The 25,124-nt window shown below is 36.3% G+C and overlaps 1 protein-coding gene across 1 annotated transcript in view; it reads right to left on the reverse strand.

Annotated features, from left to right (window-relative positions):
* Positions 1–25,124, reverse strand: part of CSMD3 (CUB and Sushi multiple domains 3) — a 643,537-nt gene that overhangs the window by 56,455 nt on the left and 561,958 nt on the right. The window contains exons 52-57 of the mRNA XM_063299980.1: positions 21,711–21,905; positions 20,950–21,123; positions 9,613–9,786; positions 5,517–5,690; positions 3,013–3,198; positions 509–682 (exon numbers count right to left, since the gene is read on the reverse strand). Coding sequence (XP_063156050.1) covers positions 509–682; positions 3,013–3,198; positions 5,517–5,690; positions 9,613–9,786; positions 20,950–21,123; positions 21,711–21,905 — 1,077 coding nt within the window. The remainder of the gene's footprint in view (positions 1–508; positions 683–3,012; positions 3,199–5,516; positions 5,691–9,612; positions 9,787–20,949; positions 21,124–21,710; positions 21,906–25,124) is intronic.

The following is a 25,124-nucleotide window of genomic DNA, read 5'->3' on the forward strand; positions in this document are numbered from 1 at the left end:
TGTGGAATCTTAGTTCTCTAATATGTCATGAAAGATAGATAATTTTGAAAAATCTTCCCCAGAAATCTTCCTTAAGCCTAAATGAGTTCAGCAAGAATAGATATTACATGGATGAAGACTGTTGGTGTGCAGCAGTTATTTTCCAAATTAGAGCAAAGCAGATCAAGGACAATACAGTAGTGATGAACCAATTCCCCATATGAATTTGTACATCCTTCCCAGTAATATGCAAAGGGAAAAGAATGCACATATTCATTACCTGCTTTTCAACCATCCTATTTCATTTACTGCTTACCCTTTAGATTAATTTTTGTTTGAAATCTACCATTTCCCTCTAGATCTGTGGTATGTGTGGGGGTGAAGGTGCATGTGTGAAGCTTTGGTTAAAGCTGTTTGTGATTTAAACTTGGTCTGGCTTTCCACTTCCTAAAAAGTAAACAAGGGCAGCCAAAACAAAAGCTATACTGAACAGTTGCAAAAGCACATTCACATACTTTAAAAGTGGTACCTGAGCAATGGGGCAACGTTCCACTCCAGTGTCCATTTAACTGGCATGTCCTGGATGACTGGCCTATTAGTGACCTCCTTCCTGTACAAGAATAATGCACGGTAGCTCCAAATGTATATTTCTCTCCAGAAAGGATCGCGTTTGGAGGAATGCCAGGATGACCGCAGTCAATCACTACGATACATAAATATTGGAGATAAAAATTATGTTACAATCAACAAACTGAATTCTTCAGTATGACAGCACACCATCAATATGTTTTGCTAGTGATCAATAAAACATTATTATCATAATGATCTTATACCCATGTTTTTCATATAATTGATAGAACAAATTGCTGTTCATTATTACTAATGCATTCACTAGCGTATAGCTGTTCTTTCTCTCTCTATGTGTGTGTGTGTGTGTCTGTGTATTCATATATATTCCAAACCTTTTAAAAATATAAGGTATACAAATATAGAGAATGGTAGACTTATCTGAATTTATAGACAATATCCAAATAGGTTCTTGTTACAGAGTATCCCCTTTTGAGATTATGTTGTGATCATGTACAAAACATTAGAGTTTTGTATGGGGCTTGGACATTAAAAGATAATTTCTCCTATTCTGACTCTGAAAAAGAGCAGTTAGGAGATGGAAAGGGCACTTTGAATAATTCCTAGGTGTCAAGAGATGTGCTTTGCAGAAAATTTTATCATCCTGTAAAACCCAAAAAACTGTTATAATATTCCTTTTGAATGAGCCTAGGAATGACAAATATCCATCCAAGGATCAAGATCAATATTATTATGGCCTTTAGACAGCAAATATACCTCCAGGGAAACAGCTGGCTGATCAACCTGATCAATTCTTCTCATAAGGGGCTAATCTAGACAAGGGTTGGTTTCCCAGCTAACGTTAATTACTTTGGAATAATAATTCATTTTCCACTTCCCCCACAAGGTCATCATCCTTTTCATTTTGCAGGGCTAAAGTCAGTCCTCTCAAATCTGCTATGTTGCCACATCATGGCAGATGGGTGTTTCTGGGAAGGATGAGCAAAGAGTGCTGGTAACCCTCAGCAGGGTCATCCAAGATGTGAAGGTCATTCCAGCTGTCCCACTAAAGCAAGCAGGCAACAGCAATATAGGAAGATGCTAGAAACAGTGACAATGGGAAATACTTCATTTCATACTGCATAGGAGAAGACAGTGGCAAACCACTCCTGTATTTTACCAGGAAAACCACATGAAGAGGTGATATAAAGTGACTGATGATATAGTGCCAGATGATGGGCCCCTCAGGTCAGATGGTACTCAACAAGCTACTGAGGAAGAGCTGAGGATCTTTTGGAGTACTAATGGTGTTTATGATGCAGATAGACTAATGCCTTTGGGACATCTAGTTACTGATGTTGCTAGGTAGGAAAAGAAAATCTGAAGTAGCAAAGACAGGATTATCTTGGGAATGTTGGACATCCTTTATGGTAGAGGTGTGGCTATATAAGTTTGCTTTATAGGTTAAATAAAAGAAATAAATGAACATAGGAAAAATCAGCACATGAAAAGATGGCTACATGTTGACACTTAGGGATCAGAGAAATTTAAATGGACTGAACTGGGATAATTTTAGTCTGAAGATCATACTGTTTACCATTTAGGACCTGAAAAACAAAAGGAATGGTAATACTTTCACAGTTAATAAGGACATAGCAAGGACATGCTTGGGTACAATGCAGTCAGTGACTGAATAATATCAGTTGGACTTTGTGGACCACTTTCTAATATCACAATCGTCCAAGTTTATATACCAACCACTGATGTAGCAGAAGAAAATACTGGTGAATTTTATGGTCAACTTCAGTTTGACAGAACATACACGTAAGATGAGCTACTTCTGATTGGAGACTGGAATGCCAAAGTTGGAAAGAGTAAGGAGGAAAATGTAGTTAGACTATACAGACTAGGAAACCAAAATGAAGCAGGAGATCAATTTACTAGTTTCTGCCAATCCAATGATTTCTTCATGGCTAACACAGTTTTCAAACAACTGAAATGATACCTATATACACGGACATTAGCAGATGGAGTACACAGAAATCAGACTGACTATATTATTGGTACAAGAAGGTGAAAGAGCTCAGTTATAACAGCAAGGATATGTCCTGCACTGACTGAGGAACAGATCATGAATATCTATTTTTGATACTGTCATGTGGTTTTAATTACTGACCCTTTACATTTGATTCCACCATGGATAATGTATTGAAAATTATTGCATGTAGCCTGTTGAAAGTCAATTGACTGTGGTGAACTAAAATTGAACAAATAAATAAATAGTCATAATGCTTCCATATTCAGCATTTCAGACACTGCCTTACCTTACTCAGTGTTTCTAACAATTGCGATTGGAGAACAGCTGTGAAGCTCTTTGAATGTTTGAAAGAATGATACAAGCGTTTACTGTAATACTGCTATTACGGCAAATTTTAGTTATAAGTACCAATATTTTAAAATACTTACTAATGCATTCTGGCAAAGGTTTATCCCAGTGTCCGTTAGGCTGGCAGACTAAAATTGAAGAGCCAAATAAAAAATATCCAGGATTGCAGTCATAAAAAACAACTGTACCGTAGGTGAAATTTCCATGTTCTATTTTGCTTTCTCTTATAGAGTTTCCAGGGATTCCTGGATCCGAACAGTTGACCACTGAACAACGACAAAAACAACAACAGAAATGGACATCACCTGTATATTTCACATTAGAAAATAATACCAAGCCTTGCACAGTTAGCAAGAATTAATGCTAGTATATCAAATGGAAATGGTTATGCATTTCTTCATGCATTTTGGGGGCTTACTGAAAAACTTGAAAAATGGTTTTAACTGTATGCATTTATTCTATAATGAATGGGGAATATATATGAGTTAAACTTAATGTAACTGGATCTGTCACTGTAACTTTATAGAATTAATGCTGAGCCACAGCAGTATTTCTCAATATCCACATTCCTTTTTTAAAATGAGTCACTCCTATTTCAAATTTTCATCCATTATGTGAAAAATAATATTAATGAAAGTGTACTATTTTCCCATAAGTAAGTTTATGTGAACACTTTGGATCTTGCTTCCAAGTAACTATAGGATTGCACAGTCTTCATATATAATATTTAATAAGGAGTACTTTGGACAAACGTCTTTTTGAAGCTAATAAAAAAGATTGCAGCACCTGCAGAATGCTGCCCTGAATGAATACTATGTTTTATAGTCATTATCTGTCTTGTCAAAAATAATTAGGCAACTTATTGAGCATACCTAGTGTTCTTTCTCTGCACAACAGTATATCTTGCTAGCTCTGCCCAGACACATTCAATAATTTCTGTCATGCTAACCAGTGGTGCAGCTAGCTAATTTCAAACTGAATGTCACAGTCTTATGCTTTCTCTGTGGCAGCCATAATCATCACACCAACTATAAAACATGTGTTAAACATGTTTCCCCTCCCCATTATCATTCTATATGGAGAAATCATTTAAGCAAGGACATTTTCTCTTAATATAAACTAATTTTCATCACAGAACCATAGGATGGATGGATGGATGGATGGATGGACAGAAGGAAGGAAGGAAGGAAGGAAGGAAGGAAGGAAGGAAGGAAGGAAGGAAGGAAGGAAGGAAGGAAGGAAGGAAGGAAGGAAGGTTACTGTCTGCTGTTCTGATGATTAAAGCATTTGACTAGTCAGAAATGTTTTTGGTGGCAGAAATATACCAACACCTAGCCAAACTTGGCTGATTTCAAAAAGCTAAGGTCTGGTTAGAAATTGGATGGTGAGCACTCTCAGGAAATCCCAGAGTTACAGGCTAGATTGGAAAACTTTAATAAAAGGCTACCAGCTCAAAGAAAACTTTACAACACACACATACAGACACATTCACCAAAATACATAATAATAAAATAGAGATCTGTAATCATGAACAGCACAGAGAATTGACATCTAATAAAAAAATAGCAAGGAAGTATAACAGAGAGAATTGTTGGAATACTAACTAACAGGTAAGTGGTGCTCCTACACACTTCAGTATGGATTTTTAAAAATTATTTATTTACAATTTTTCTGAGCGATTTTCATAACTTGAATGTTGCTCTGTTTTTTGTTTGTTTGTTTGTTTTCTTACCTCCCACTATTTGAGGGAATATATTAGCTTAACTTTTCATATAAGGACCTGCAAGACTGAAGTTATTTAAGAAGCTAACTAGCTTTCAACAGGAAAATTTTGATTAATTAGTTTGGTGTTCAGTGACCCCAAATGATTTATCATTTCCAATTGATCATTATCATTTCCAAGTAAAATGTTAATTGATCTTCATCCAGAAGATACACAGTTTTTAAAAAAAGGAATTTTGGGGGAAAATATACAGAATTTATCTAGCTCCAGACAGAAAAGCAAAATCTTTGAAACAGGAAGCAAACATATTAAGAAGAACAACTTTCAAAATACACTTGACACGGATCTATGCATTGTTCCATGCTTCAATCATTGTGGAAAATCTGCTACCGACATGCAGAAATATTCCAACAAAGGTAGGTTAACAGTAAAGAGTCCCTCAGATCTGAGAGACTCCATGAAGTTCTCTTGACAATAATGCAGGGGCAATATGTTGTGATTTATTTTATTTTTTTTTTACTTTCCAGTCTAGCCCACAGTCCTAGGATTTCCTGATAGTTTTCTGACTATATAGTAATCAAATATAATTGTGATAATGTTGGACAATGCCTAGCATTTTTGAACACCCATATCAGCTGCAGACATTTCTGTAAAAAACACTTTTAATTTGAACACAAGACAAAGAATACAAATCTCCTGAGTTCCATTTCATTTGATATTTGAAATAGAAATAAAATAAACAATAAATAAATATTGCCTGAGACATTAATAGCAGAAGTCCCTATCCCCCATCCCTTTCATTAAAACAGACTACCTTTGACAGTTTTCCCCCACCAAACCCCCCAAGCCCCACACATTTACCTTTGCATATTGGTGGTGGTTGACTCCACTGCCTGTTTGCCTGACACTGGGCTTTTGTTGGTCCTTGCATAACATAACCAGTATTACAAGAGAACGTCACAACATCATTGAAGTTGAAACCATTCCCACTTGTTCGTCCATAAATTGGGCTCCCTGGATGACCGCAGCTAACAGCTAACGTCAGAAGAAGCAAGAGAGAAGGAATATTGTTATCATTAGACTGCATAACGTACAATCCTAGTCTCTCACTTTCTGACATACACAGGCAACCCTGCACAGAAAGGAAGAAGTGTTCTATGAGAAAACAATCCCTTAGGCAATGGTGGACCAATATTTTGCTATCCCCTTGATTAGAGAAATTCAGGACTTTCATAGGCTTGGAGAGGTTACAGAGGTTTAATTCTTTATAAAGATTTTTTTCCCCCTAAAAAGAAGCATTGCTGACTTCTGGGGGAGGCATGGCCAACTGAAGACGGCTCTGTGAAGTGTAGCTGATGACCATGGCAAAGACCAAGGCAGTTCTTTGGAAGTTCTCCAGATAAGGATAGGACAGAAAATTGCCCATATGTGCTCCAGATGGCAGCTCTTCAGCAGGAGACTACAGGACAATGGTTTTCCATCGGTCTGAGCACTGGGAGATGAAGGGATCAGCCATCTTGCTCACAACTGCAGCAGAGACTTTTAAAGGACATGAAGTTCACAAACCTCACTTTCTAATCACTTTCAGAAATTGCCTATTAACTATTCTAAAGCTATTAGAGAACTTCTGAACAACAGGTTTGAAAAGTTTCCATTGGGTGAATTTATCTTCAACTCTGAAGAAAAGAAAAAAAAAATTACAAGCTTAAAAACTTAAAGAATTTGAAATAAATAGCAAAAAGTTAAATAAGATTTTGATCTAAGAAAGTTATATCCAGATTAAGGGTCCAGATAAATTTGGAATATTGACTTTTACTATTAGATTTTGGAATTAACTATAAAAAAAAATAAACGACTTCTCATGAGAAACTGACTTATTTTGGTTATCCTTGCAATTGCAAGTCATAAGAAAATATAAGTGATGATTTTAGAAACTGGATAGTAGAGGGGACTAAACATTTTAAGCAGAAGAAAAAAAATACTATATATATATATATACACACACACACACAGATACATACACACATACATACATACAAACACACATGTACACACACACATACACACACACACACACACACATACAAAGCCTGATGTCAGTTAATACTGGGACTTACAGAATGATACAAAATGTAACATTGGAAACATTAAAGGAGATATTTAAAGAATGGAGCCAGAAGTTAGTAACTACAATATCAACACTGTCAGTAATTATGTCTGCTTCCATGGATAGACTGTCTAAAAGTTGTTAATGAAGGAATGACAGACGTGGAACAAATTTTACCTGATAAGACAGAGAAAGGACAGAATGGGATAAAGAAGAATTGGAGAGAAATCAAATCCTATGACATTTTTGATTGAATTAAAGATTGTTAGAAGTAAAAGGAAGGACTATAAAGTTAGTTTATTTGATCAAGGTTAAAATAAGACTTTTTTTTTTTTTTTGCAATGTTCTGGGAACCCTTTATGGAATTTTTGCTGACACTAGGATTGAAAAAATGATGTTTTATGGATTTGCTTATTCAAAAGGGATGGGATATGAGATGAAGAGATACCTGTTTAACCTTATGGGGGTTGAAGAGTTATAAAATTTGTTTATACTTGTTGTGATGAAGGTTGGAAGTTACTTCTTTATATATTTCTTTTTATTTATTATATTCACTCTTTTCATTATATTTTTCTCTTTTATTGCATTTTTATTTTCTTTCCATTCTCTCCCCTTTCTCTAAGTTTAATTTGTATTAGTTTTTACAACTGTAATTAAATGTTTTAATAAAAATTATATTTAAAAAATAAAAAGAAGCATGCTGTACAGCCAAATCTTCTAGATTTACACTCCTAGGAAAAACAGCTAAATTAACTTGGAAGTTCCTACCATGCTTTGTTTAATGTCTTATCAAAACCAAGACCTCTGCAGCAGCAGCAGCAGCAGCATCGTAAGATTGAATTGGTTTCCAATGATGGCTTGTTAGGATGGGAATAAAGCAGCAGTCCTGGTTTTGGCAAGACGTTAAACGAATCATAAAAAGACATGCTATGGCTTGTATAACTGTTTTTACTTTGAAAAGTAGATAAGAAGGAGTGATCAAATGTTAGCACAACCTCATTCTGCAGAATTCTAGCTAAGTGTAATGTCTGTATATGGCTTCAAACTAGATTAGAAATCAAGATGGAATCTGGCTATATATTTGCATGACACACCCACACTAAACTGGGGGAAGAAAAGTATTAATTCAGTACAATTTCAATGGAATCATTGACAGAAAGTCAGAGAACTTACAGTTATGAGTTAGTTTGGCATCAAGGGGAAAAATAGCTCAATAATCAAAGGAAATCAAAGAATTGTGTAGCTGGAATAGAACACAAGGATTGTCTAATCTAAACTTCAGCACTCTGCTGGAAAACCAATTAACAAGAAGTGGCTGTTTACCCCCTTGTTAAAAACCTCCAAAGGTGCAGAATACACAGTCTCCATAGACAATTTCTGCATCATGTTTTTCCTTAAATTTACAAGAAGTCTAGGCAGCTGCAATTTATACCCAATATTTCTGGCCTGAGTTTTTGTGGCAATGGAAAATAACTCCTGACCATTTTCTCTGGAGCTTCCCTTTATGTACCTGAAAACTCTTCCCTCAGTTTTCTTTTCACCATATTGAACATCATAACTTCCTTCACGCTGTCCTCATGGGGTATGTTCTCAATCCCTGTATCATTTTCATCACCCTCCTCTGAACTTGTTCTGACTTGTCAATATCCTTCTGGAAATGGACATAATACTCCAACTGTGGTCTCACCAGTGTAGAGTAGAGGGGAATAAGGACTTCATGTGTCTTTCAAGTGATTTCCATTCTAGGAGCTGTCTCATGACTCTGAGTCATATATAGTTTGTTGTCAGTGACCACACCCAAATCCTTAGTGCTTCCAGTTCATTAATTTCCTATTTTGCATGTGTACCCTGTGTTTTCAGAATGCTGAATATTGATGGTAGAAAAGCTAAAACTGACAGAACAAGGAAATGGAATGGGATAATGGAATATTTTGTTGCAGGTCCTATTTTTGTAAATTAAGTTTGTTCTCTCCCTACTGATCTGCAGAATAGTAAATTAATCCCCTTATATTTTCTTGACAGTCTAATGAGAAATACTCTGAAACAGTAATATGTTTAAGCTAAATATATCCTTAAAGTCAATTTAGTAATGCAGCTACTGATACTGCATGCTATTATATATGTTACAAAATATTCTGGAAGGAAAGATTAAGATTTCCAAGATTTTCTTTCACAACACATGTTGACTTTGTATCTCTTACACTCCACAAAATAGTATTTAATGAATCTAATGATAGGTTGAATAAAAATTTCTTATGAGAGGCTATTGATATTAATGCTTCAATATTGCTGAAGCCTTCATGTATTTATTATCTGCTTGACATGGGTATGAACTCCTAAACGGTACAACTCAGTGACTACAACAGTACTTATTTTTCAGTAAGCATGCATTGAATTGCATGATACAAGGAGATTTGTACCCAATATACTGCACTATACTATACCAATATATACTATAGTATTTTAATAGCATTTACATTATAAAATTAAATATTAATAACTGAAATATGTAAAATAATATTCTATATTCTAATTTAAGATTATTTTCTTTTTTGGTTTTCAGTGTAGCATTGCTTTGCCCAAGATACAGTAGATGTATACAAATTTATGGCTATGAATTCTGGGCACTATTGATTGATTATGTGCCACCAAGTCAGTGTCCACCACATAGATTTTCTCCAGAAGAATCTGTCCCCAGACTGGTCCTTCCTGGGTACTATAGTCCCAACATATCTGGACGTTACTCCCATGGGCAATCCTAACTGTTACTTCTTACAACTTTATCCCTTCGATCACATTAGAAAAATCAGATGTCATAAATCACATGATAACTTCTGTTTTTTTACTTACGCACACAGGATGGAAGCTGACCAGACCAGTTGTGATCTTGCTGGCATATCCGTACAGAAGAACCAATGAGCCGAAAGCCAGGACTGCACTGATATACAACGGTGTCTCTATATCCATAATTTTCTCCAATCACCTGACCATTAACTATAGGATCTGGAACTCCACAATGACCCGCTAAAATAAAGCACAAAAGGGTATGCAGTTCTAGTTGAAAATGGGAACACCATTCTCCTTCTTCTACCAGTACAATTGATATTATTCTTTCTTATTTGCTATTTGGATATTGTATTTTATATTTTACCATTTCTCCATGCAGCTCATGTCTTCATTGAATAAATATAGTGAGAGCAAAATAATGAAATGTTTAGAGTGTTAAATTTTAATGCTACTTCAGATTCTTGCTTAGACATAATGTTCATTGAATAACCTTGAACTAGACAGTTTCTTTTGGTTAATTGAGCCTCGTAATGTTGTTTGAATAAAATGAATAATTCCCATGTAAACTGATCAGAACTATTTTGCAGAAATAATTTTCTACCAATCGAAGCGAATATCTGTAGCTCAGGGTTGAACTGTGGAGTCCTTGGTGCTCTCTGAGCCTTGTTGTTTTCTTGCAGATGTTTCATTGCCAGACCAGGCAACATCTTCAACAAGGCTCAGAGAGCACCAAGGACTCCACAAATAATTTTCTGTTGTGGTGCCTTCTCTCCGGAATGAGATCTATGTGCCTCTCATTCTAAAGACATTCTGGAGGGCCTTAAAGACCTGGTTGTTCTCTCAGGCCCTGGGCTAGGATTAGGATTAGCTGGATGTGTCTGTGTTGCTGGCTGGATTACTGGGTTACAGCTACTTAATATAGCTCATTTCTTATCATTATGGGTCCTGTATCTTGTTCTTTGCCCAATGTAGCTCTACTCTTGCTTAACATTCCAAATGAGTCCATTCAGTGTACCATTGTCTGCATGCTCAATGAGATGTGGAAGAGACCCTGGCAGTCACATTGAATCACACCCACTGGGTACAAATAGTTTTCCAGAGGTAGGGGAACCAACCTTTTATCTATTCCTTCACCAGCTATCTGTGAAAAGTCAACTAGATGACTATTTTTTTTTCCTTTGTCCTGATGCTTTCACAGTCCATCTGCAGCCTTCTACCCATGATAACCCAGAATTGGCAAAAAAATAAATGTCCCCACAAATAATTCAGACAATGTACCCCAAAACCTTCCTTGGTCACATTAAATGCTGAATAAGTGGGCAATGTTTGGACTGATTCTCCAAAATTTAACTAAGGAGGGAAATATATGAAACTCTTCATTGGCCATCTTCTGTTGGAACCTTCATTTCTACCTGAAGTGGGAGGAGGCAAACTTACCTTCAATTTAATTGCTGCAAGAGTACTGTGGCTACATTCTTAAGTGTGTGTATGTGTGTGTGAGGGGATAATCTATCCACCTATCTATCATCTATTACCAGCCACTTACAGTTAAATACATTAGAGATGGCCATCATGGATTCTAACTTTGTTTTCTCAACCCCTTTGGCCACAGACTCAAGTAATACATGTACACTAAAGATAGACTGCAACGCTGTGCATAAAGATTGAGAATATGCCTTTGCACAGACATACACACCTCAATTCTCTTCATTAACTAAATGCTAAAATGCATGAGGATGATGGCTCAGATCTCCTTTGGAAGAAAGTGATATATGAATTGTTGAAGTAAAATAATGCAATTTCAGATATGTGAGACCTCTAATTTACAGTCAATTCTATCACCAAGGAAACTGCTCTCTCTCCGCCCTTTACCCCCAGCTCATCTTACAGAAAGGCTGTTTCATTATGCTGTGAACAAGAGGATACACAGGGATTTTAACAATGACAATATTACAGATAATTGGTAACTCTTTACTGCATAACCATCCCAGCATGGCTTGTTTAATTCCCTTTCTTTTCAATAACTTGGAGCAGATTCCCTGCCCCACCACACACACTTTTGAGTTCTTTCTTTCAAAGAGGTGTGTGCTAAAGACTTTCAGAATGTCTCTTTGACCCTAGCGAGAACATGAGAATACCTGCCACATTAAAAGCCTACTATACACTGCGTGTTTTTTAGTCTCCCTTGTCAATAGTCCTTTGATGATATTATTTCTTATTTACAGAATTCTTATATGTTCGTGTGTGTGTGTGTGTGTGTAAAGATGAGCCCTAAAACTTAAAGGAGTTTATTTGAAAATATGAGCAAGTTATTCAATTATTGTCCATAACAAAAACACTTTTGATTATTTCTTAAAAAAGGAAAAAAAAAAAAAAACTCTTTCCAGGCCCTGGTCAGGCCCCACTTGAATCCAGTCTGATTCAGTCTCAGTCCCCACTGAGTCCAGGTCTGGGCACCATAGTTAAAAAAACAAAAAAACAAAACAGTGACATATGTTATAAACAGTTGTTATAATTTTGTTATAATAACTATAGAGCAGGAAGCAGCAACAAATCATCTCTGTAACCACAATAGGTACATAGTCTAGCAAAATGGTCTATCTCCTCTAAACATTTTATGAAATGGAGACTTATGTCAGCCATCCCAAATAATAAAAAAGCAAGGTTTATTTACTGTGTAGTCTAGATTGCACACCACACTTACCTTTCCTGTGTCATGCCTCATATATATTCCAGTATAAGGTAAAGGTAAAGGTTTCCCTTGACGTAAAGTCCAGTCGTGTCCGACTCTAGGGGGCGGTGCTCATCTCCGTTTCTAAGCCGTTAGAGCCGGCGTTGTCCGTAGACACTTCCGGGTCATGTGGCCAGCATGACGACACGGAACGCCGTTACCTTCCCGCCGAAGCAGTACCTATTGATCTACTCACATTTGCATGTTTTTGAACTGCTAGGTGAGCAGGAGCTGGGACGAGCAACGGGAGCTCACCCCGCCACGCGGATTCGAGTATACTATTAGGAAAAATACAGCATTGCTTGGTGCTTCCCAATGAAAGGATCATCATGCTTTCTCCCCTCAGTCACCACAGATTTATTTTTATTAGTAATGGAACGTGCATAATGTTTTCCATTCTGTATTTATTTAGTATGGTAAACTTAATTCTTAGAGCAAAGTTTCTCAACTGTGGCAACTTGAAGATATGTGGACTTCAACTCCCAGAATTCCCCAAGGGTGGCTGGGGAATTCTGGGAGTTGAACTCCACACATCTTCAGGCTGCCAAGGTTAAGAAACACTGTCTTAGAGACTACTGCTCAGAAAAAGGGATATATGTGTGTAGTATTTCATTGGGTAGATAAATTAATAAACATTCTATAGAATCTTGTTTTATTCATTTCTTATATATTCCACATTTTCTCATTAGGTGGACAGATAAACATTCTAATAACATGTTTTGTTCTATTTATTTTCATTCATTTCTTAGATATACAGGTAGTCCTCATTTAGCAACCACAACTGGAACCGGCAACTTGGTCAGTAAGCAAAGCAGTTGTATGACTCTGCTTATTATCTTACTTCAGGTTTCCTTTGCTTTACAGACCTGTGAAGGTCGTACATGTGAGTATTGGTCATAAAGTCACTTTTTCATCACCATCATAACTGAAGAGTTGCTAAACAAGGCAGTTACTAAATAAAGACTACCTGTATATTCCACACTTCTCATGCATAATCCTTCTTTTCCAGTTTTATACCCACAGTAATCCTGTGAAGAGTTTGGACAAAAAGATAATGCTTCACCACAAACAGCAAGCCCTTCTGAAATAACAACAACAGCAGCAATGCAGTCTCTTTGTGCTCCTTTCGTGTTGCGTTGGATTATCAGCAAACCATCCATAAAAATTATAGCAGTCCCTTTGTACAACTGGAGACTTACAAATCCTGTCTGTTTACCAGTTAGAAAATGCTTGATGAATCAATACAGTGAAGAGCTTTTTGACTCTAGGTGGAGTGTCATTTTGTGCTTCTGAGGATGAGTGGTTCAATCAGAGAGAGATGATGTGCTTTGGTTCTCATTGTCATTATTTTATTTGTGCACTAAACTTAGATTCCGCATTTCATTCAGGAGCTCAAGGCAGCTACATACCAGTCCCTCCTATTTTTCTTCACAACAATAGGTCTTTGAGGTAGGTTGGTTCGAGAAAAATCACAGTGGGGTGAAGGATGAGAGATGTTGGACTCTCACAACCCCAGTGAGAGTACAACATCTTAATCACTTCACCCCACTGGCCCTCATGTTTTCTTCTTTTTATAAGGATTTAATTTTCACATGATCTGATTATAACTCAATGGAGGTATTAGAATACATGTTAAAAAATACATAGCGTTAATAACACCCTGACAACCCATACAAAAATAAGTATTAATACTGTTTCTTTAGTAATAGCATTTAATTTCTTCTTGTGTGTTAGCCATAAATTCCTCAGATGTAATTAAAAGGTCTGGCAGACTTTTAATATTTTCATGATTCCCTGGTTAATCTCAACTTTCCTACTGCAAAATGTAGAAAGAAAGATACATGAAAAGATAAACCTGAAAATGTCACCTTGCTTGGCAAGATTCTGATTAAATGTCAAGAATTTCATCTGAGGTCTTTGATAGAGAAACAGCCCCAGATTATTGACAGGTCTGGATTCTTCCCCCCCTCCCACCCATATGTTCCTCCTTCAATTATTAAATCCCTAAGTAGAAGGGCAGCATGAAAATTGCTTCCTGGTATATAAAAGGCTAAATGGAAAATGGAGCATGATTTCACAAATGAAATGAATGAAAGAAAAATAGATATGTTGCATATTTGTGAAACCAGGAAAAAGAAAAAATATGTAATACATACATCTGAATGAAGCTTGTCTGGACTTGAGGAATGATATTGAGGAATGCATACATAAAAGTAAAGATGCAGATTTAATCCTGAATGAACGAACTAAAATGTATGTCAGAAAGACATACAGGTAGTCCTCGTTAATGACCACAATCGGGACCAGAATTTTGGTTGCTAAGGGAAGTGGTCATTAAGTAAATCCAACCTGATTTTATGACCTTTTTTGTGGTGGCTGTTACGCGAATCACTGTGGCCATTAAGTGAACCATGTGGTTGTTAAGCAAATAATGTGATTCCCCATTGATTATGGTTGCCGGAAGCTGGCTGGGAAGGTCAACAATGGTGATCATGTGACTTCAGGATGCAGCAATGGTCATAAATGTGAACCAGTTGCCAAGCACCCAAATAGTGATTACACGACCATGGGGGACACTGTGATAGTTGTAAGTGCAAGGATGGTTGTGAGTCGGTCTTTTCAGCACCATCATAAGTCTGAGCCGTCACTAGACAAATGGTTAAGCGAGGACTACCTATATGAGTATCTTTGGGAGACTCATATGGGTGCATATGGAAACAGGAATCCACAGATTTGTGATAGGTACATAGCATATTCCAATGTACGGTAACAATGACAATAATGAATTAGGAGAATTGTCTATCATCTGTCTGTCTATCATCTGTCTGTCTGTCTGTCTATCTATCTATCTCATGTGACCCAAGAATAAATGAGAATTGTGACTGGTGAGCATCTCTTTAGAAAAAGTTCTGTTCACTACGAATATGCGGTTAAGGCATAAATCTATTCACACATAAACATAGCAAAGGAATTTATTTAAATCTAAAAGCATGAATGGTTTGACCATTCATGATGAAAGCTTGAGAATATTAGTGAAGGGTCCAAGTGTGATAACCAGTACTGAATATGATATATCATCAAGAGAACTTAAAAGAAAAAGAAATGGAAGGAAAGAAAAGAAAAGAAAAGGAAAGGAAAGGAAAGGAAAGGAAAGGAAAGGAAAGGAAAGGAAAGGAAAGGAAGGGAAGGGAAGGGAAGGGAAAGGAAAGGAAAGAGAAAGAAAAAACAAGAATGAATGAAAACCAGTGGTAGGTAAAGAAATGATGGGTCATGCATAAAAAAGTATTAGAAGATAGATTCTCCCAAAAGAATGAATGGAAAGTGTATGTAAGGAAAGGAAGTGGAAGCTGTTTGGAACAGGGTAAAAAAAAAGGTTATATTGCAGTATGATGCAAAAGTATATACAGTTACAGCAATGGAAAGAATGAATAAAAGGATGATCAGTGGAAAGGATGATCAATGAAAGCATGTGGCTGAGGAAAAATGCATTTAAGAGAATGCTGAAGGGAAAAAATGATGCTGAAATAAAGATAATGCATTATGTATACAGAGGAAAAAAGTTAAGTGCAAAGGATATCATCAGAAAGAGTAAGGAATGATAAAGATTAAAAGAGGCAGAGAAAATGAGACAATTCTGATGAAAATAAGAATTGTTTTGAAAGTGGGTTAAGACGCTAAATGATTAGGTACCTGCAGAGTAAACTGAATTAAAATTATATGTATGTATGTATGTTTGAATGTAAATAAATTAAAGTGAGGGAGTGCTGGAGGAGGACTTTAGAGATTTGTAAGGGAATAAAAGTGATAGATCCAGTTTGATGTAGTGGTGAAGGCATCAGGCTAGAAACCAACAGACTGTGAGTTCTAGCCCTGTCTTGGGCACAAAGCTGGCTGGGTGACGTGGGGCCAGTCACTCTCTCTCAGCCCTAGGAAAGAGGCAGTGGCAAACCTCTTCCAAAATCTTGCCAAGGGAAGTGCAAAGACTTGTCCTGGCAGTCACCAGGAATCAAAAACTGACTCAAAGGCATGTACAGACAAAGTGATAGACTGATGAAGAATGAAGCAAGTGCTATAAGTTTTAGTGTTAGGGGGAAATAGTTGGTCAAATGGTCATAAATTCTGAAAGAATGGGGCAGAAGAGTTAGACTGTAGGTGCTGAAGGTTTAAAAGGGGAAAATGTAAATACTTCTTGTTTATACAGTGAGTTTTCATGTGTGAAGTGTGTATCTATGCCTCACCATTGGAAGAATGGTGTTATTCTTCCTCTATACAGATGGAAAAGTAGGAAGAATGAAAAGAAAAGAAAACTACAAGGGGATTACTTTCTTAAATGTACCTTGGAAGAAATTTGGCAGAATTCTAATTGAAAGAGTAGGACTACTAACAATGGACAAAAATTGGGGAATCCTGAGTGGGTTTATCCCAGACAGGAGATGAGAAGACCAGGTTTTTGCTCTTCAGAAATACATGAAAAAATACTGTACGTTTGTTAACTTAGAGAAAGTGTACAATAAAATGAATAGGCTTGAATTATGGAATGTTTTGCATGAGTTGAAGGCTGCTTGCTGGATGTTGTAAGAGTGGTATATGGTAGAGTTAAAGGATGCCCAAGAATAATTGGAATGCTCAGAAAATGGTTTAAATGAACAGGGAGTAAGACAGGAACATGTGATATCCCCTTGCTGGTTTAATTATTGTATGGATCATTGTATCAAGAATGCTTGTAATGGCATTAGATCTGTGCAAGGAGAAAATACAATGTGGTTTGGAAATTTGGCTGGACCATTCTGGCTAGAACATTGCTGGAGATGTGACTATATGTACATGTTTGTATTCAGATGATGTCATGTTGTCTGAGAACCTGAATGACCTGCAGTAGATTGCATGATTCAAAGAGGAATATTGATCTGAACATTAATGTATCAAAGGCCACAGTAGTTGTGTCTGGCAGGGAAAATTGGATGAATTATTGCAGGTTACATAAAATTGAACAAAAACTATTTGGTATCTTAGTAGAATGTTTACAGAAACATGGCAAAATGGTTTGAGAAATTTTAAGCTGTGCAGTTGTTGGCAATGTGATCTGTTGTGAGTAAGAAGACACTCCAACAGCTGTGTATAAGAGGATGCTTTTGACCACTTCACTACGTTAGTGCTGGGTATGTCAGGAGAAACATCAAATGAAGTTGGGTAAAATAGGCAGGATAGCATCAAGAGTGGATGGATGCTGAATGAATGATGACAGAAGAGCAAATGTAGCAAGTAGTATGAACACAGTAAGGTGAAGTGATTTGATCATATAGGATGAATGAAGATGGAACTGCAAAACAAATATTGGATGTAATAGTCAGTGGGTCAAGAGGAAAGGAAAGAAAAAGTAAGTGATGTTTGGAGGGAGCTGTTGAAATCCTGAAACAGGCTAAGGTGAAAATGTCTACAGAACAAAAGAGAATGCATGGAGTGGCATAGGGACCTAGTAGAAGAAAACAAAGATTTCAAGGACAAAAATGTGTAGTGATTGGGTTTGTTGTAAATTCATGTATGTTTCCTTTTCTTGTCTGATGCCTTTAATATCTTTAGCTCACGATTTCTTACTTTTTTTCTGCCCTATGAATAATGTTGCTTCTTCTGACAGGGAAGAGTTGGTGGGTATTTATGAGTGTGTGTTTGTGTGTATGTATATGTATACACAGTATGAAGGAAGCATTGTTATTCAAGTATTAAGCAGTTGCATTCATATAGTTAGCAATATCATTACTGTTTCTTTCGTAAAATTTCAGCAGGATGACATTCTGCATATAAAATGGTTCCACTTTGCTTTTGCTTTTTTCTTTCTTCTTTTTTTTTTTCCAGAAAAATGATTCTTGAAAAGTTCAAGGGAGAATAAGTAAATGTATCCATCAAAAGTTTTGCATCATGTTTATCCTCCAATATAAAATATTTCCTTAGGTAGTATTTAAACGTGACTGTTAAGGGGGTGGGGGTGGGGATAGCATTTGTTCAGCTTGTTTGTGGACTGAACACTTGGCGCTTAATTGAGTATGTGCCTGTTTTCCACTCTTCTGATTTCCAGAAATTGATTGGCTGTATGTGTATAGATGATTTCTGCATGTAAATCTAAAGAATTGAAATATACAAATTTAATAAAACACAGAGGTTTTAATAGAAATGCAATTCTTTCTTCCACACTTCAAGTCAGGGTTGGACAACTGATTTTCCCAAGTCTGCAGGCAACTCCCAATGTACAAAGCGGTACCTGGAGCCTCCTTTAGTCATTATTTTATTTAGTCAATAAAATGTCCAGTAATTTTGAAAAGACATTGCAATGAAAATTGCAGCATATATCCCCAGATATGCTTAACATAGCACAAAAACCTGACAATCCCCCCATCCCCCCCAAAAAAAAACCTTCCCCAAATTCTCCCCACCCTACCCCACCAAAAGGCCAAAAACGCTAATGAGGTTGGGCCACCAAAACATATGGGGCATATTATCACATGTTTCACACTGTTTGAAACAGATATTTTGACAACTCTCTTCTAGAGTTCTTGAAATACATACTGTTTTCTTGGGTTGTGTGTATATACTTTCTGTTGATCTCAGTATATATGCATGCAGACCTGGGCATAACCACAGAGATATTAAGTACTTTCCACTTCATGGGTTCTATAGTCCCATAGAAGATCCTCAAAAAGATTTCTAGGAAGCTGTGTACTGACCATTTTGCTTCTTCCTACACCATACATAATGATGGTATCTCCTCCTGCTTATATACAGATATGACATTACCCTTGCACATGTTTATGTACTGTACTGTATACTATATAGTATTGCCACAAGGTATAAAGAAATATGTGCTATCTTAACATCCCAAATTCTGTCCAAATTTGGTTTAACCATGTAAGATGGAAACCAGCCAACTACATAAACTCATCCATCTCTCCAGCCAAACAAATGTTCTTCTTCAGAACTAGATATATGAGTTTACCCTCACTGCTTTTACATGGGAGATTTAATAAAAATCCCATGATTAGCCAAACAACAATTGCACATGACCAATATCTTTATACCCAAATAACTTATCTTATGGCTATGTGGATGGTTGGTTGGTTCTTTTTTCTTTGCTGTATTTAGTTCATGTATGTTCTGTTTTATCTGGTCACTGACTGAAATAAATATTATCTATCTATCTATCTATCTATCTATCTATCTATCTATCTATCTATCTATCTATCTACCTTCTATCTTCCATCTATCTACCATCCATACACCCATCCCAGGGTTTCCCAACCAGGGTTCCATGGAACCCTAGGGTTCTGTGAGAGGTCACTAGGCATTCCCTGTGAGATCACAATTTATTTTAAAAAATATTTCACATTCAGGCAACTTCACATTAAAGAGGTAAGTTTCATTCTTTGTTTTTACTTTAAGAACACTGGTAGTGCATATATACAGGCGTACACATTAAACAAATATAGTACTTTTATCACTTCTGGCCTATATTTGAGCCTGAATGTGCAGGGGTTCCCCAAGGCCTAAAAAATATTTCAAGGGTTCGTCCAGGGTCAAAAGGTTCAGAAAATCTGATCTATGCTATCTCAGGAATTGGATACTTAATGGAAATGTCAACAGTCTCTCACTTTTATATGCAGGTTGGACATACATTAAGGTCTTTTCTGGCCAATGTAGTTTAAATGCTTCAATTTGCAATAATTCACTGGTTCTAAAGAATGCAATCAAAATATGTACGAATCTGAAAATGTTGGCCTGTTTTCCTCTAGTAGTGAGTTAAAATATTGTATATAATGAAAATTTTCTGTACCTATATGGAATCTTCTCCTTATGGGAAAAGAAGCATCTGCCTGGCCTTGTCTGGGCTGGCAAGCAAACAGGGTCAGGACTGATTAGAACTCAGATAGGATGCCCCCAGACAATACCATGGCTGTAAACAGTAATATCACAGAAGAAAGTAGCAGCAAACACTTCCATATTATCATTAAAAACAACAACAACATGGAAGTATCCAAGTCACCAAGAACTGAGCTGTACTCAGAGGATACTATCATCTTTAGCATAATCTAGAAAAACAAAAAACAAAAAAAACAACTCCCTAAGAAATTTAACAGCACACTATTTGGAATTAGAGTGAACATTTAAAAGGATTAAATATAATTCATTTTTTTTTTTCCATAGAAGAGTCCATAGAAGAGTCAAAGCATTGTAAGTAACAAAGGTAAGTTGACTTACTTTTAAGAGTTCTAAAAGTCCTATATAATTTTTAAACATTTCCAATTAAAAATTGCCAAGCCATTTTTTGAAAACTGTTTTGAAAGTCATGTCCACCCCATTCAAAGAAGAAAAAAAAAAAACACCCTTGGTCCAGTGGAATTACAGCTTGGTCTTTGGGAACCTGCAAGTACCCTATGATAATCAATTTGCCTTAAAGATATGGTGAGTTTTATACTTTAATTAATCATAGGGTAAGACTAGCATAGCTATCCTTAATGTGGTTTATTCATCAGTTACATATTCATAAATCACCAGTGAAATGGAGACAAATTCATTGGCAAAAGTTTAGTATTCAAGTCAGAATTTTTATAAGGAAGTTACATGATATACTAAAATATATCCAATTTGTAAAAAAAAAAAAAAGGCATACATTTCCTCACCTAAGCACCTTGTTTCAGTTCCACTCCATAGTCCAGAAGAGAGACATTCCCTTACAGCTGAACCCACCAGCATGAATCCTAGGTCACAAGTAAAGATAGCAGTCGAGCCATATGTAATCTGAGTTCCAATTTTATTCCCATTTGGAGGTGTAGGAAGCTCTCCACAGGAAATAACTTTAAAAAGAAGAAATATGTGTATTTGCAATATACGTTGCACACATACCAACAGCAAAATAAATAAAACAGCAATGACAATAAAAATTCAGAAGGTGTTAGGAGTGGCTAGGATAATACCTACTTGCAAAATCTATAATCCGAAGCGTATTTTAAAACTGTGTGCAGATAAGTGATGGAAAAATGATTAAAACAATAAGGTGCAATGAAATAAACTTGACTGTGACTACTGATATGTCTAAGGCTGATTCTGAAAACTGCACAGAGGATAAAACTGGTGAATATAGATTGTTTTAAAACTATCAGCATCAACTGCTTATGTTGATTTTATGGAGGTTTCATAGATTTTCTTGTGCAGTTAAAGTTTCATTGATACACTCCATGGGATTTTTCCCAGCAGTAATACAGGATGAGGAGAAGCATGATAGGCTTACTGAAAAGTCTGCATATTGTAAGATTCAATATGTTGGCCTTGAAGACTAACACAAATATGGTTGAAAATAAATGGATACTGAATATAAGGAGCAATACTGAAATATGGACCTGGAGCTAGTTGAATATGAATGGGCTAACACTAGAATACTTACTTTGACAGTACGGTCTCTCATTTCTCCAGCTCCAAGTTCCATTAGCAAGACATTCGATGGATTCTGGTCCCAATCCATGGTACCCAGGATCACAGCTAAAAACTACTTTTGTTTTGTACTCATAGTGAGAACCGTTCACTATTCTCCACCTTCCGTGTTCCAGGGTAAATGAATTAATGCTTGGACATGTAACAACTTGAAGTGGGAAGAAAGAAAACAACATATTTTGACAGCTTCACATTATTAAAGCCTTGATATCGAGTTATGCCTTAGGATATGAAACTTTCTTAATTCATAAATTAAACAGTTGCATAATAATCTATAGATTGTAGCTAATTCTGGTGTTATTTCAGTTTACGTTTTACACTTCATTCTTTCTCTTTGGCTACAGAGGATGTTGGTTTTATTGCTCACAATAATTAATGGACTGCACATTAGAGCTTAAAACAGTTTTGCTTATTGAATCAGCAATATAATCCTTATATAAACATTTCTGGAATACAAATGATTCTCCTGCATCTTGAAGTAGAATATTCATATTCATATTCATCTTTTGTTGTTGTTGTTTATTTGTTTAGTCACTTCCGACTCTTCGTGACTTCATGGACCAGCCCACGCCAGAGCTTCCTGTCGGTCGTCAACACCCCCAGCTCCCCCAGGGACAAGTCCGTCACCTCTAGAATATCATCCATCCATCTTGCCCTTGGTCGGCCCCTCTTCCGTTTGCCTCCCACTCTCCCTAGCATCAACATCTTCTCCATGGTGTCCTGTCTTCTCATTATGTGGCCAAAGTATTTCAGTTTTGCATTTAATATCATTCCCTTCAGTGAGCAGTCTGGCTTTATTTCTTGGAGGATGGACTGGTTTGATCTTCTTGCAGTCCAAGGCACTCTCAGAATTTTCCTCCAACACCACAGTTCAAAAGCATCGATCTTCCTTCTCTCAGCCTTCCTTATGGTCCAGCTCTCGCAGTCATATGTTACTATGGGGAACACCATTGCTTTAACTATGCAGGCCTTTGTCGTCAGTGTGATGTCTCTGCTTTTAACTATTTTATCGAGATTGGTCATTGCTCTTCTCCCAAGGATTAAGCGTCTTCTGATTTCCTGACTGCAGTCAGCATCTGCAGTAATCTTTGCACCTAGGAATACAAAGTCTTTCACTGCTTCTACATTTTCTCCCTCTATTTGCCAGTTATCAATCAAGCTGGTGGCCATAATCTTGGTTTTTTTGAGGTTTAGCTGCAAGCCAGCGTTTGCATTTTCTTCTTTCACCTTCATCATAAGGCTCCTCAGTTCCTCTTTGCTTTCAGCCATCAAAGTGGTATCATCTGCATATCTGAGATTGTTAATGTTTCTTCCAGAGATTTTAACTCCATCCTTGGATTCCTCAAGCCCAGCATGTTGCATGATGCGTTCTGCATACAAGTTGAATAGGTAGGGTGAGAGTATACAGCCGTACTCCTTTCTCAATCTTAAACCAGTCTGTTGTTTCGTGGTCTGTTCTTATTGTTGCTACTTGGTCGTTATACAGATTCTTCAGGAGGCAGACAAGATGACTTGGTATCCCCATACCATTAAGGACTTGCCACAATTTATTATGGTCCACACATCTTTAAAAATTAGAATTCCTGATTTAACTTTTAACTTGTAACATGATGATTTAACTTTTAACATCAGCAGAATCATATCACCAAGGACTATCCAAAATTACCTCTTACATCAGAAAAAATGAATTTGTGATAAATAATAAGAGACTTTTTTTCCCCTTAACATTGTCCTTTGGTTATATGGTGGAAAATCAGGCTGCAGCAGGATTCTAAAGAAAGTGACAAAACTTTGCAATTGTAATCACACGTTAATTCTAGAATGCGTATATCTAGCTAGATTCAATAATGACAATAATTAATAGTTATTTCACATAAAACTTAAATAAGTAATTAAAATATTAAATTCTAATTAGTTAAAATTAATCAAAGTCTAATATCCTAATTAATTATTTAATCAATCAAAGCATTTAATTAATTAAATAATTAATTTAAGTATTACGTATTAAGTATTAAAATGATTAATACTTAATACTTAAATACTTTGCAGTATTTAAATAAAAATCCACTTAGAGCTCTAGAAGGAGGTTCATGATCCAACTCCTGTAATTCACACAACATATCTTTTGTAGGTTAAAGGCTTTTTCCTCACCATGTGTTACTGGCTTGATTGCCTTTATGGTGATGTCCCACACTTGGAGAGCTTCACAGTTTCTGATGCTCTCTTATGAAACATGTTCTGCAGCAGATGGTTTAAACAGAACTCAAAGATCTTTCTCTTCTCTCTGCTATACTCACTTGATTTTAATTTCCCAATTAGCTATTTTGCTTCACAGTCATTCTTGCTTAACAGTCATTCATTTAGTGACAGTTCAGACTTATGGCACTGAAAAAATCGACTTACAACCAGTTCTGACACAACTATTGTAGCATCCCTGAGGTCACAGGATTGCAATCCGGGTGCTTGGCAACCAGTTCTCATTGACAACTGTCACAGCATCTCGTGGCCATGGGATTGCCAATGTTAACATTCCCAGCTGGCTTCCACCAAGCAAAATCAAATGGACAACTGTGTGATTCACTTAATGACCATGGCTCATTTAACAACCATGTGGTTCACTTAATGGCCACAGTGATTTGTTTAACAACCACTGCAAAAAAGGTTGTACAATCAGTTGGATTCACTTAATGACTGCATCACTTAGCAACCAAAATTCTGATCCCAATTGTGGTCATTAAGCAAGGTCTACCTGTATCTATTTTCTATTCTTCCTAGTCACTATGTCATATGGTGGCATCAAGCTATAGAAACAAGGAATGAATGAATGAATGAATGAATGAATGGATGAAATATATGCACACACATACACAAACATACACATACACAGAGTATACACATACAAAGACACACATTCACATACAGTACATACATACATACAGTATATCTATGGCAAAACCTTCTCACACGAACAGTTTAGTGCAAGTTGTCTGTTCCTTTATGAAATAAGCAACATTCTTCTCTTTTGAAAATACAAACATTCCTTTCAGTTATCACTATCAGCATCTTCATTATCAATATGCATAACTTTGGCAATAGTTAAGTCCTGTTTTGTTCATTAAAAGAAAATGGAGCAAGTTTTGACTTTTTACTCAATGGCTTATTAATGTTTGGGGCACAAGATATGCATTTTGTATTCAAAGGAGGATTTTATCTTTTCTGTCCTTTCCATAACTTTATTTCCTTGCAGCATTATTTACTTATTTCCAATATGATGATGATGATGATGATGATGATGATGATGATGATGGATTTATAAATTCATTAAATGAATCTATAGATTCATTAAACAAGTGTTCCCTAGTAATTT

Source organism: Candoia aspera, chromosome 3 (assembly GCF_035149785.1).
Source record: "Candoia aspera isolate rCanAsp1 chromosome 3, rCanAsp1.hap2, whole genome shotgun sequence".
Classification (NCBI taxonomy): domain Eukaryota; kingdom Metazoa; phylum Chordata; class Lepidosauria; order Squamata; family Boidae; genus Candoia; species Candoia aspera.